Genomic DNA, 13,794 nt, shown 5'->3' on the forward strand with positions numbered 1-13,794 from the left:
GGGCCCCGCCCCCCGCCGCTGCGGCTTGGGCGGTGGGCTCGCGGCGCCCCCTGCGGGCCCGGAGCCGTTCTCCCGGCGCAGGCCTGGCTCTGGTCCTCGGTCCCCTGTAGGCGCCCGGGCGCTCCCAGGCGGGGCTGTGTTTTGTGCACCCCCGAAGGCGCCGCATCCACGCGCTGCCATCACCGAGGGACTCCGTCCGCATTACGCGGATGAGGAAACCGAGGTTCAAAGACAGATCCTGTGCCGCGCAGGGAAAAGAGGTGGTGACTCCCTCCGTGGGCCCAACCTCACCCGTGCTCCTCTCTTTGCGCCTGGGTACCCCTTTCTTGGCCCTAGAGGGCCTAGGTGGGGCCACAGACTCAGTGGCTTGGTGTGCACCCTAGGCGCCCTCTCTCCCGGATTCCTCGAAGCCAAAACATCCTTCCTAAGCCGGCTGGCTGGGCTCCGGTGTGGACAGGAGTGCGTTACTCGAGGGAAACCTGACAACTGCGCGGGGTCTGCCCTTGGACGAAACCGTTCCACTTGTGTGACTCTATCCTAAGGAGACAGTAAAGAAACGGCAAAGATTTTGCAATAAGAATGTTGTTCATCCCTCATTGTTTGTAATAGTCAAAATTTGTCACAGTCTCTCTACCTGCAGGTTAGGTAAATAATAGTCTAAGCAGTCATGAAAAATCATGTTGGATAAAAATTTTTGGTGATATATCCAAACGTTCATTATATTGTTTTTTAAGTTACCATACAACATATATAATAATAAAATAACATTTCTGTGAAGATGTCTGTATCTCTGTGTACACATTAAAAAAAAAAAAAGTCTGTAGTGGTGCCTGGGTGGCTCAGTCTGTCAAAGTCTGCCATTGGCTCAGGTCATGATCTCACGGTCCTGGGATCAAGCCCCTATCCCACCCCCATGTCTCGTTGGTAGGGCTCCCTGGGAGCCTGCTTTTCCCTCTCCCTCTGCTGTTCCCCATGCTTCTACTCTGCTTGTACTCTCTCTCTCTCTAATAAATAAATAAAATATTTTTTTTAAAAAGCCTACGAAGATGTACAACAAAAAATTAACATTGATCAGTGGAATCAAGGGTGCTTTTTAAAGTACTTGTATCTTTCAGTATTTTCTAGAAGTTACATACACACTGAACATGTCTTGTTTTCACAGTTTGTTTTTTAAGCAGAAAAGGCCCAGGGTTCACTTACCCACCCCAGGAAGGAGAAAGCAGCCTAAAAAGTTGGATCAAGAACGTAGGAAAGGGGATTTATTGGGACATTTCTTTTCCGTGACCCCACAGGAATCATGGTCACCAAGAGCTGCTTCTGAAGAATGTGACAGTGATGATACATTTTCCAAAGTGTTGATTATAACACGGTTTGCAACATGACCCAACTGATGGATCATACGTTTGGCCACAGATCAGAAGTTCTGGAAGAAAAATTGCTACTGGGTACTTGCTCAAATTGTAATGGGTAAAGTAACCGACTGATGTGCCAGATTTTTGTTTCAGAAAGTTCTCAGATGTGAGTAAGTGATGTGGTTCCTTTCTTGTACTAGCTTCATGCATATTGACTGGAGCGCATAGAGCAAAGTCTGACATCCACAGCTCCGTCAAAGAGGCAGGGGATTTACCTACTCCAACCTGGGTTTGAGCTCTGGGCTGTGCGTGGCGAGCTTGTGAAGCCATCATGTTGACAGACTCAGCTGTGACTGGGAGCAGTGATGACAAAGTAGGCTGTCAGAAAGCAGCAAGTCCTCCAGATTCTCCCAGGCAAGGAGACAACACTGAAAACTACGTTAGGCTTTTTCCTTTTCAAAACTTGGCAAAGCAGAATTTGCTGAAAAGTGAGCAGTGCTGTCTGGTTTTAATTTCATTTCTCAAGAAAATCCATCTAACTTTCATCATGAGCCTGTAGGCTTGTTATCTTTTTGGAAATTAACTTTTTAATATAACCTTAACTAAAAATATGTAGATTTGGGCTATAAAAGTAAAATCTATTTCTTATTATATTTTTCCAGTGAAGTACTATCCACTTGTTATTTTAAAAGTTGCTCTCAGGGGTGCCTGGGTGGCACAGCGGTTAAGCGTCTGCCTTCAGCTCAGGGCGTGATCCCGGCGTTATGGGATCGAGCCCCACATCAGGCTCCTCTGCTGTGAGCCTGTTTCTTCCTCTCCCACTCCCCCTGCTTGTGTTCCCTCTCTCGCTGGCTGTCTCTATCTCTGTCAAATAAATAAATAAAATCTTTAAAAAAAAATAAGAAAAAATAAAAGTTGCTCTCAGACTATGGACTATGAGAAACAAACTGAGGGCCTCGGAGGGGAGGGGGGTGGGGGAATGGGATAGACCGGTGATGGGTAGTAAGGAGGGCACGTATTGCATGGTGCACTGGGTGTTATACGCAACTAATGAATCATCAAACTTTACATCGGAAACCGGGGTGACTAACATAATAAAATAAAAAATCCTTAAAAAAAAAAACTTCTTAATAGCTATCAGGTCAATAAATAAATAAATAAATAAAAGTTGCTCTCTATTGTTCTGAACAGTAAATAGTGCCAAAAACTAAAAAAGAAAACATGCATTATAATTTCAACATCAGGAACGACTTGTTTAAAGAAATCTGTTTGCAATAAATGGTAATGAACTGTAATACCTCTTTAAAAAAAGATTTGGAAATAAATGCCAGATTAATTCATTTAAAAAAACAACCCATAAGGATGAATGGGAATGGAGGAAATTAATTGCCTGCTCTTTCTGGGAGGTAGGGAAGTCCACAAGTGGGGCTTGCAGGCCCTGCCACTGCTGCTGAGGCCAGTGACTCCAAGGGCTGACCACTTAGGACGTTAGCTGTTCCTGGCCTGGGCACTAGGGTCTGAGCCTATGGTTTGAGTCTAGGTATAAAGAAGGGCTACTGCCATAGAAGGACATAGATGCAACCAGCTTCATTCTGCCCTGCTTCCAGTCTCAGAATTTTCTAAAGAGGGTGTAGTGTGTTCATAAATCAGAGATTCAAATCTCAGTGCCCAATATCCCCACCACCACTACCACAAACTGTGTGGTTTGGGGCAAGTCACTTTATCTTTCCCAACCCAGTTTCTCATCTGTAAAATAGAGAGAACAATAACCGTATTATGCACTTGCTGGAAGATGTATTATTTTATTATTCAACAGTTATTTATCGATGCCAAGCACTATTCTAGTCACTGACTGGGACAGACAAGGTCTCTGTTTTCACAGGATTCATATTCTAATAGGATGAGATCACAATAAACAAACAAATTAATAAACAAATGAGAAAAATCCGCAGTTAATAAGTTCTAGACAGAAAATAACAGAGGGAGAGGTGGTAGAGACCCACAGGCTGATGAGATTATATTGTTTGGTCAGGGAAGCTCTCTCTGAGCACGCTGTATTTGAGCAGAGATATTAGTGATGGAAAGCATCCAGGCATGCAAAGATCATGGGGAAGAAACTGGGTAAAGGGTACAGGGAACCTCTGCACTATTTTTGCAACTTCCTGTGAATATATAACTATTTCAAAATAAAAAATTCATTAAAGCAACTATTGATACACACTACAGCCTAAGTGAGTATCAAAACAGCTATGCTGAGTGGAAGAAACCAGATCAAAAAGAGGACATACTGTATGATTTTATTTATATAAAATTCTGGGAAGTGTAAACTGATCTATAACGACAGAGAGCCGATTACTGATTGCCTGGGTACAGAGTAGGGAGGGGGATGTTTGGGAAGGAAGGATTACAAAGCGACATGAGCCTTTTGGGGATGATTGGTATGTTAACTATCTTGATTGTAGTGATGGTTTCAAGATGTATAAATATGGTAAACTTATCAAATCATACACTCCAATACTGTGTGGTTACTATATGTCAATTTTCCCTTTATAATGGGATTAAGAAATATTATGTGCGTAGAAATAAATAATGCTAGAGATATGCGAAGCCTCTACACTGAAGTTGAATATGTTACTGCGAGACATTCAGGTAGATCTAAATAAATGAAGAGATCTATAATAGTCTGAGATTGGACAACTCACTATTGTAAAGATGGCAATCCTCCTCAAACTGAAACTGATCAAAATCCTAACTGGTTTGTTTGTTTTTGATATGTCGATTTGAAAATGTATATGGGAATGAAAAAGGGCCAAGGCTAGCCAAAATGCTCTTGAAAAATAGGATGTAAGAACCTACATTATCAGATATCAAGATAATGAGGTGCTGATATGAGGATACATAGACCAGTGAAACAGAATAAAGAGCCCAAAAACAGATCCACACATATATGGACACTAGATATAGGACAGAGGTGGGAATGCAGGTCATTGAGATATAGCCAGTAAAATACACTGGGTCAATTGGGTATCTATAAGGATTCCTCTCATAACACACAAAAATCAGTTCCAAGGTGGATTAAACCACTAACCATGAAATGCAAAATCATACAGCTCTGAGAAGGAAATATAGGAGAATATCTTCATGACCCTGGGTAGGGAAAGATTTTTTTAAAAAAACAAGTAACAAAAAACACTGATGACAAAGGAAAAGGCAGCAATAAAAAGGAACAATTAATAGCATTAAAATTATGAACTCTAGGGGCGCCTGGGTGGCTCAGTCAGTGAAGTGTCTACCTTTGGCTCAGGTCATGATCCCAGGGTTCTGGGATCGAGCCCCACACTGGACTCCCTGCTCAGGGAGGAGCCTGCTTCTCCCTCTGCCCCTCCCCCAGCTCATGCTTGCTCTCTCTCTCTCTCAAATAAATAAATAAATTCTTTAAAAAAATAAAATTATGAACTTTATTCACTAAAGATATTACAAGGAGAATAAAAAGACAAGTGACGGGGTAGAAGGTATTTGCAACTAACAAAAACTCCGTCATGACCATAATAAGACACTACTACACATCCTACAGAATGGCCAAGCTTTTTTTAAGGGGGGGAGGGGCAAGGGAGAGAGAGAATCTTAAGTAGGCTCCACGACCCTGAGATCATAACCTGAGTCACAATCAAGAGTCAGATGCTTAACTGACCGAGCCACCCAGGTGCCCCCAGAATGACAAAGCTTTAAGAACTTCTGGTGCATATGTGGAGCGACAGGTAGTCTCATACGGGTGAACTGGTATACCACTCTGGAAGGATGTCTGACATTATCTAGTAAAGTCGAGGACAGGTATTTCACACGACCCAGGAATTTCACTCTTGGTTTACACCCTGAAAAAATGTATATACATGTGCATCAGCATTGTAAACAGCAATATTATACATAATAGTAAAAACCTGGGAAAATTCCAAATGTTCTACTTACTATACACTGAGCAAATAAATTCTAGTATTTTTATTCAGTGGAATATTATATAGATGTAGAACAGCCGAAAATAGAAAAGGTCACTGCACAGTGATCTATGTAAAGATGTTTGTCCTCTTTATAGTGAGAAAATGCCAGACCAGCAGGGCTGAGAAGAAAATCAAAGAGAGTTCTTAGGAACCCACCGTGGCCACGGCACGAGTGTTTCTGTCATGTAGTAGAACTGCTCTAGGCTCTTTTAAGATATGTCTACTTTTCACAACCATTGGTCCAGTAGGAATTACTTTGCAGGTAAGGAAATTGAGGGGCAGAAAGGTTAAATGACTGCCTGAGATACACAGATACTGGGTGGCAGAAGTGGAGATTTAAAACCAGGCATCCAATCCCACATTCTTTCCATTGGAGTGGAAGGTGTTGATTGCCTTGCAACATCTATTCACCAGCTCTCCTTACTTCCAGAACCCCGATTTTATCCTGGCATTCCCTCTCCTCTATGCTGTCACCCTATGGACGGCCAAGCAAAAGATGGAACAAGCCTGGGTCCCTGGCCACTCTAGAGCAGCCCAGGCATGCCATACCAGTCGAATGTTTATTGCTTCCTTTTATTTTTTCCTTTATTTACTTTTGGAAAACAACTCTTGGGCTAAGTGGTTCTAGAATTGTTAGGGTTCTTGATTCAAGAAGGAAATACGGTTAGAAGGCAAACTTTCCATTGCCTTCCAAATGTATACTGTAAATACGACAGAACCCAAATCTGATGGCTGTCCCATGCTGCAGGACCTTCCACAGAGCTGGCTCACACAGCCTGCAGAGAAGCACCAAGCCGGCGGTCCCCTGGGTGGGAAAGGCCCGCAGCAGCCAGTGTGACAGCTTTGTTCCAGGAGTGTGGGACATCCAAGAAAGCACTGTGGGACAGGCCTATGCTTCACCCTGCCCCCTTGCTCATTTGCCCTATGAAGCTCATAGGCCCCTGCCACATAGAAATCCCAGACAGCTCTGCCCCTTCCACTTTCCCACGCTCTGCACTTCCTCCTGGTCCAAAACAGTTAATCCCAAAGTGGAAATCCACAGCCACCACACTGTTACATCCTCACAAACTAAGAAGTCCTCTGCCCCAATCTGTGTTCAGCAATCCATCCTCCTAGCTCTTCTAGTGTCCTCCCTGATGGCAAGTGAGGGAGGAGGGTGTTTGATTGCCCAGGGCTGTGGCTGCAGACATAAAACTTTCTCTTTTCAAATGCTAGGATCCTTTGTTCCTTCTCTTTTGTCTCCTTAGAGTTTTCTTTAAAAAAAAAAAAAAAGATTTATTTAGTTGACAGAGAGCAAGCTCAAGCTTGGGGAGGGGCAGAGGGAGAGGGAGAGAGAGGCAGAAAGCAGACTCCCCACTGAGGGACGGGGCGGGGGCGGGGGGAACGTTACCTGATCCCAGGATCCTGAGATCATGATCTGAGCAGAAACCAAGAGTTGAAGAGTTGGAGGCTTAACTGACTGAGCCACCCAGGTGCCCCTCCTTAAAGTTTTCTATAACCTTCTGAGCTGTGCACTGACTCTGGCCTTTGGGTGCTGGCCTTGGTGGGCTGTGTTCCTGGCATCAGCAAAGGTCTTGACACAGTGTAGACTTCGGAGAGCAGCTTGGATGAAACCCCAGAGGCCTGGAACTGTGGAAAAGTGGGTTAGCCTGGCTTACATAAGGACTATTTGGTACAGCTTTAGTTTCTGTTCCAGTGTGGGAACAAACTTGCTCCTTAAAACACTTCAGATCACAGAAGGGGTGTTGACTTGTGTTTATGTCAAAGCCAAAACCTCAGGCTAATTTGGGAACTGATAGGACTCTGCTAATTCTTATATAAATACAGGATCTGCAACTTGGCCTTCCAAGTCAGGGTCTTGGATGGACACCTGGAGCCTCCATTTGCCTCTGAATTTTCTGGAAACAAATTGCTCTTTTCTCTCATTTCAAGGTCCTAGGAGAGAGAACCAAAAGCAAAGGCCATGTCTGGAAGCAATTTGAGTGGGGGAAGGGGTGTCTTGAGGCCTGTCCAGAACTATTCTCTTTGTTCAGCCTAGGGAATGGAGCCACGGCTGCCCACTCAAGGCTCTTTTGTATAATTGCCCCCAGAAACCTGACCTCTAGAAAAACAGTTAACTTGCAAGTATTCCAGACTGTCTAAATAGATAATGATCAGAATCTGAAATGACTATTTTTCATTGAGGAGATATTTCAAGGGGGACTATAATACCCAAAGAGCTGACTGCTTGCCCCTGAGTCCCTGATGAGGATTGAGAAGTAATTAAGACCCCTGGGATTGTGTATGGGACCAGAAGTCACACCAGATTCTGCCACGACTGGCAAGTGTAGCTGATATTTTTCCTACAGCTCCTGCTGCCCTCAGTTGGAATTGAGGTCCAGACTCTGGGCCCTTTGTCCAGCCCTGCCACCACCCACAACACAAGGCTACACTGAGCCACCAACCAGCAAGTGGCCCAGAGCAGCCTCGATAAGGAGCAGATGGGGCTATGCTTGCTGCTACAGTACCAGCACCCCATTTGGACTTTTACATGAGACATAAACTTCCATCTTGTTCCAGCTGCTGCTGTTTGGTCTCTGTGGCTAAATCAGAAGTTCTAGTATCATATATTTTAAAGTTGCTGAGAGTAGATCCTAAATATTCTTATCACGAGAAAAAAATTTGTCACTAGGAGAGGTAGTGATGTTAACTAAACTTACTGTGGTAATCGTGGTACAATATATACATGTATCAAATCATTATGTTGGACACCTTCAACTTACACAGTGTTATAACTGATATGTCAATTGATATGTCAATTATCTCTTAATAAAACTGAGGGAGTGGCAGGGGAGTTCTGGCAAGCCTAGAAAGAAGCAGAAGTAGGTTCAAAGAAAGTGCTGGCAGTTCAGCTGCTATCTCGGGAGCCAGAAGGGAAGGCCCAGGCCCATCACTCTGGTGTGGAGCATTCCCCCATTTCTCTAGGCCTGTCTGCTCTATAGACCTCCCATAGTTCAGCTTCCTGAGCTCCTCCAAAACTTCACTTTGGAAATATATTTAACTAACTCTATCTGCCCATCAAGCCTATATGACCTTGTAGGTCCAGGAAAAAAAAACAAAAAACAACAAAACAAAACAAAACTAGCTACAGACTCCTGGCTCTTGGTCCAAATTCTCAGTGAGAGAAGTATTCTCTGAGCTTTGCGCAGTGGTGGTATCGTGGCCAATGAGGTTTATCCAAGGCACAATTATTGCTAATTGAGAAGTGTTCTTTGGCATCCGTGAATTCCCTGCTTTTGAGGTAGGTGCTGGTTTGGTCCTCTCCAGGTGGTAGCGAACCATGCCCACTGGGGGCCATGAGAGAGAGCAGTTTCTCTAGGAACTAATTTGACATGTCTACCTGAGAGAGAAGGGAAAGGCAACTCTAGAGAAGACAGTTTCATGGCTCCACACAAATCTCATTGGTTTCTTCGCTTCTTTCTTTCACGCGGCAGCCCAAATCTCTTCCTGTGTGAACACCTCCTTTGAAAAGGCGGCTATAATCAGGTAGGCTGGGTGGGGTGAGCTAGCGGAAGGTAGATGGCCAGGATGGGGAAGTGTATGATTTGGGGCTGGAGGGGAGGAGGGGGGTGATGAACGCTATTGCTCAAGACCAAAGCTAGGGAAATAAAGTTTCATTGCCAAGTCCAAAGGTCAGGGGCAGTGGAAAATCGGGACAAAACCAAGGTCAGGAGGCAGCAGAACTAAAAAAATAAAATATAAAATAAAATAAAATAAAATAAAATAAAAAAATAAAATAAAATAATAAATAAAATAAAATAAAATAAAATATAAAATAAAATATAAAAAAATAAAATAAAATAAAATAAAATAATAAAATAAAATAAAATAAAATAAAATAAAATAAAATAAAATAAAATAAAATAGGAACAGGCCGGGGAAGACCAGGCGGTACATGGTGGCTGCTGAGAAGGAGCTGGCAACAAGACAAGCTTCACTGCTCTTAATGCAGGCTCTACACAGAAGGGTCACAACGAGGAAGACCGAACCTTCCCAGGCTGAAGCCCTATCACCAACGGAAAAGAGGAGAAACCAGCGTTTCTTAACCCAAGTCCATCATCTCCATAACACAAGATTGTGTGCTTTTGCGCGTTTTTCTGATACTGTTAAAGGGAACAGCGCCCCCAAGAGGGTTATTTTAAGGTTTGACTCTGGTCGTCCCACGAGGAGGATCACTGTGGGCTCTCCCGTCTTGTCATAGGCCTCGAGCGGCCCAAGGCCTCGGCTACCCGAGAGCGAGCGGAATCCCTCCGCCTCGCGTGCCCCCAGGGGCTCGCTGCTCCGCGGCTGCAAGCTGAGCTACTTCCCCCGGGGAGAAAGAGTTAGAGTTAAGCCAGCGGTGGAGGATGCACACACTCGCGGAGGGACGAATTAAAAGAGGGGGAGTGTGATTGGTGCCCCCCACCCCGAGCACTGTAGGCGCTACCCAAATGCGGCCATTGACCGGCTCAAAGATTAGTGTGAGACTGGCCCGCTTCTTCACAATCCGCCTGTTCTGTCGTACGGGTGGAGGGGTCCGGCTGGAGTCCCGGGAAGGCGCCCGCGCCCGGCTCCGCCTCCTAGCCTTTGTCCCACCTCCTCCAGGGCCGTGCAACCGCGCCCCCCAGCGCCAGCACTGGCACAGGCAGCGCCGCAGAGCTCCGCCCCCAGCCCTCCCCTCGGGGGCTGCGGCGCGCAGGCGTGACGTGGCGCGTGTCGACGTCGGCCCACGCCGAGACGGAAGAGGCGCGGGCCGGGAAAGGAGCGGGCCGACGGTGTGGCGCGTCCGTCCCCATGGCGCTTTGGCGCGGCTCTGCGTACGCCGGCTTCCTGGCGCTGGCGGTGGGCTGTGTCCTCCTGCTGGAGCCGCAGCTGCCCGGCTCTGCGCTTCGCTCGCTGTGGAGCTCGCTGCAGCTGGCGCCCGCGGGACCCGGCTCCCCTGAGGGCCGCTTGGCGGCCGCCTGGGACGCGCTCATCGTACGGCCGGCCCGGCGTTGGCGCCGCGTGGCCGTGGGGTGAGTGCCTGCGGGCCTGCGTCTCTGGGTCTCTCCAGGAGGTGCGGATGCTCCGGGCCTCCGAGGGCCGCCTTGGCGGAGTTCGGGCGGCTGGGGAGCTGGGAGGTAGAACCGCTCGGAAACGGGTTCCTAGACGTCGCCCAGGAGGCTTCTCGGCGCTGGTGTCCACGCTGCCTCCTTGGCGAGAAGCGTCGGATGTGTGGGACCAGCCCTGTTTGTCACTGCTGCAAGGACTCAGCAGACTGCTTTTTCCTCTTGCCGGGTCTCTGCGCCCTTCTCTCACCTCGGTGGGACCAGCCTAATAGCCTTTTGCAAATCCCGCGCAGCCTGACACCCTCATGTGCCAGTCTCCTTCATTCCTGTTTCGGCTCTTTTGGCGACTGCCTTTTTGCTGTCAAAGACACTTGGTCTTACCACTTTGAGGACACTCACCCTCTTCTGAACTTCTTGAGTGAGTGGTGTGGTCACTACCTTTAGCTACCGACTTTTCTCCTTTGTTTCTCCTTTCTTAACACCGTAGTCTGGCAGACCACCACTCTACTGAAACTACTTTCTCAAAGCTCTCTGGTGACTTCTTAATTTTCAATTCAGCTGCCCTTTTTTTAGTCTTCGTTGTCAATTCCCTGCAGTCTTCCACGCCCTAAACATGCCCTTTTCTTTGCAACTCTTCTTCCCCTGATTTCAGTGATGTTGCATATTTACAGTTCTCCCAACTCACAGTGCCTCCTTTCTTTGTATTCCTCATTGTTCCCTTCACACTAACTTTAAACCCTTTCACAGTTCGACTTAAATATCTTGCCATCACGTCCGAAGCACCATACAAAAGCAGACCTTCTACAAAGTACTCTGCTAGTTTTTGTGAGGGGGGTAAGGATAAGGTAGAGCAAAGTTACCCTGAAGATTAAACGAAATAATTTTGTAGTCTTGCATGGTGTCTTCTGTAAAGAGCAGGCAAATGTTAGTATTTTGTTTAATATTTATTTTAAGTAATCTCTACACCCAGTGTGGGGCTCAAACTTGACCCTGAGATCAAGAGTTGGCATGCTTCATGTACTGAGCTGGCCAAGCACACCATAGTACTTTTTTTTTAATCAGCATATCGTTTCTTCAGATATAACTCCTTTTACCTCTTCTTTCAAGTTCAGGCCCTTTCACCCACTTCCTTATCAGTTTTGTTTCCTTCTTTTCTTTTTTTTTTCCTTAAGATTTTGTTTATTTTGAGAGAATGTGCACAGACACAAGGTGGGGGGGTGCACAGAGGCTGAAAGAGAATCTCAAGCAGACTCCATGCTGAGTGCAGAGCCCAATATGGGGCTTGATCTCACAATCCTGAGATCATGACCTGAGCTGAAATTGGGAGTCAGATGCTTTATGGACTGAGCCACCCAGGCGCCCCTCCTTCTCAGTTTCTTAAGTGTCCTCCCTGGCTTTATGCACATTCAGCAAATATCAGCAACTACGTGGTATGTGTCAGGTCTGTGCTAAGTTCTGAGGATGCAGAAATGGGTGAAGCAAGGTCCCGGCCTCATTTGTTAAAAACAGATATATTCATTATTAGTGTTCAGGCTGATATGACAGAATACCACAGGCTGGGTGGCTTAAACAACTGGAATTTTCTCATGGTTCTAGAGGCTTATAGTCTCAGATCAAGATCCTGACTTGCAGGTGGCCACCTTTTCGCCACGTACCCATATGGACTTTTCTCTGTGCATGCACACTCCTGGTGTCTCTTCCTCTTACTATATGGGCCTTAGTTCTCTTGGATGATGGACTCATTTAACCTTAATTATCTCTTTAAATAGTCCCTGTGTCCAAAAACAGTCATATTTGTGGTTAGGGCTTCAACATATGAATTGATGGGGGACAGGGGCACACAGTGCTGTGGATAACAATTGTGAAAAGTGCTTTTGCAGAACTCGTGGTTGGAAAAAAAAAAAAAAGGTAGCCTTGTGTCCCAAAGGATTACTAATTCTTCCCAGGATGAGGTTTTGGAAAAAGCTCCATCTGAGAAGGTGATGTTCCATTTAGTGCTACATCACAAATCACCCCAAAACTTGGTAGCTTAAAACATGGTCATTTTATTATCTCTTATGATTCTGAGGCTTGAGTAGTCTCTGCCAGGCAGTTCCAACGTGACGTCTCATGCAGTTTCAGTCAGATGGTGCCTGGGACTGGGATCATATTAAAGGTTGATCGTGGTTGTCCACTATAGCTCTGTAGCTTTCTCGCAGCAGGGTAAGAAGACAGAATGTCCTAATGACCAGGCAGAAGCCTTAATGCCTTTTATGACCTAATCTTAATAGCACACAGCATCACTTCTGCCGCAGTTCCAGGTCCCAGGTGCAGCTGGTTTCAAGTGGATGGGACTCAGAACACGCTTTGATGGGAAGAGTGTCAGTGTCACATTGTAAAAAGAACATGTGGGATAGAGCATCTTGTGTTCATCTTGGGAAATATATTCTGCTGTAGTGACTTGGCATGGGGTAGGCCCTGGAGAAGAGATGGAATTTCTTCACCCAAGGGTGAGGGAATAAGTCCACCTAGGCAGAGTGAACCAAATGGGAAATACATAGTTGAGAAACAGCAAGTTAGCCCTGTTTTGAGGGCAAGGAACTTCTGGTAGAGAGATGTCAGTAAATGATGCTGAGAAGGGCCCTTTATACCAGGGTAGGTGGTAGGAAAGCAGTAAAGGTTTATAAGGAGGTAAATGAGGCTAAGTTCTTTTTGAGAATAACTAGTGGGAATGTAAAGGGTGGGTTTGAGAAGTGGTTCTAACCCGTTTGACAGTTTTACATCATTTGTGTGGGTAACAGACACACACTGGTAACATTTTTCATTACCCAAAAGGATTTTTAGCCTAAAGATGGGGATGTGCAAGGGGTGGGTAGAGAAGTTACAGTAAGTGTACCAGAAGCTCATTTTGGGGGGACGGGGTGTTGTGGTTTACCTTCTTAGGAGGACACACACTCGTATTCACTTACACTCTCTCACAGTATACAATTTAGTATGTTTCATAAGGAGGAAAGTCTTGAGATCCTGACCGTAGTTAAGAGGCAACTTCAGGGTCTGGGTGAAGGGAGAAAAGAGCCTTTTTTCATCAGCCGTGAGATTTGCTAATAGGTTGAATGTGGTAAAGAAAGGCGGTCCAAAATGGCAAGTTTTTAGCATCGGGTATCTGCTAACAACCTTACGTAGGTAGTACAAATATTGTCATCCAGTTTTTACAGATAAACCAAAGCTTAGAAGTATTGATTGGCCCAAGATTACACAGCTGTCAAGTACCAGAGGCACAAGATAAGCCTGTTGCTGTGTTCATGCCTCAGTGTTGCGGTAAGGGAGATTAAGAAAAAGGAACACGTTTGTGTTGGAAGATAGCAGGTTGGCTTTCAGAGGAGGGGCAGCGTACTTGCTTGT

The 13,794-nt window shown here is 45.6% G+C and overlaps 1 protein-coding gene and 1 pseudogene across 3 annotated transcripts in view; both read left to right on the forward strand.

The window, feature by feature from the left end:
- The first annotated feature begins 8,523 nt into the window (after window positions 1-8,523).
- Window positions 8,524-8,688, forward strand: LOC117802526 (annotated as a pseudogene).
- Window positions 8,689-10,076: 1,388 nt separating this feature from the next.
- ADPGK (ADP dependent glucokinase) overlaps window positions 10,077-13,794 on the forward strand; it is a 35,368-nt gene continuing 31,650 nt past the window's right edge. Inside the window, exon 1 of one of the 3 annotated variants that reach the window (XM_002919707.4) lies at window positions 10,077-10,380. In XM_002919707.4, coding sequence (XP_002919753.1) covers window positions 10,160-10,380 — 221 coding nt within the window. In that variant the 5' untranslated portion in view covers window positions 10,077-10,159. The remainder of the gene's footprint in view (window positions 10,381-13,794) is intronic. The other 2 variants (XM_011225580.3, XM_034660705.1) reach the window with 2 other exon arrangements.

This window comes from Ailuropoda melanoleuca, chromosome 5 (genome assembly GCF_002007445.2).
Source record: "Ailuropoda melanoleuca isolate Jingjing chromosome 5, ASM200744v2, whole genome shotgun sequence".
NCBI lineage: Eukaryota > Metazoa > Chordata > Mammalia > Carnivora > Ursidae > Ailuropoda > Ailuropoda melanoleuca.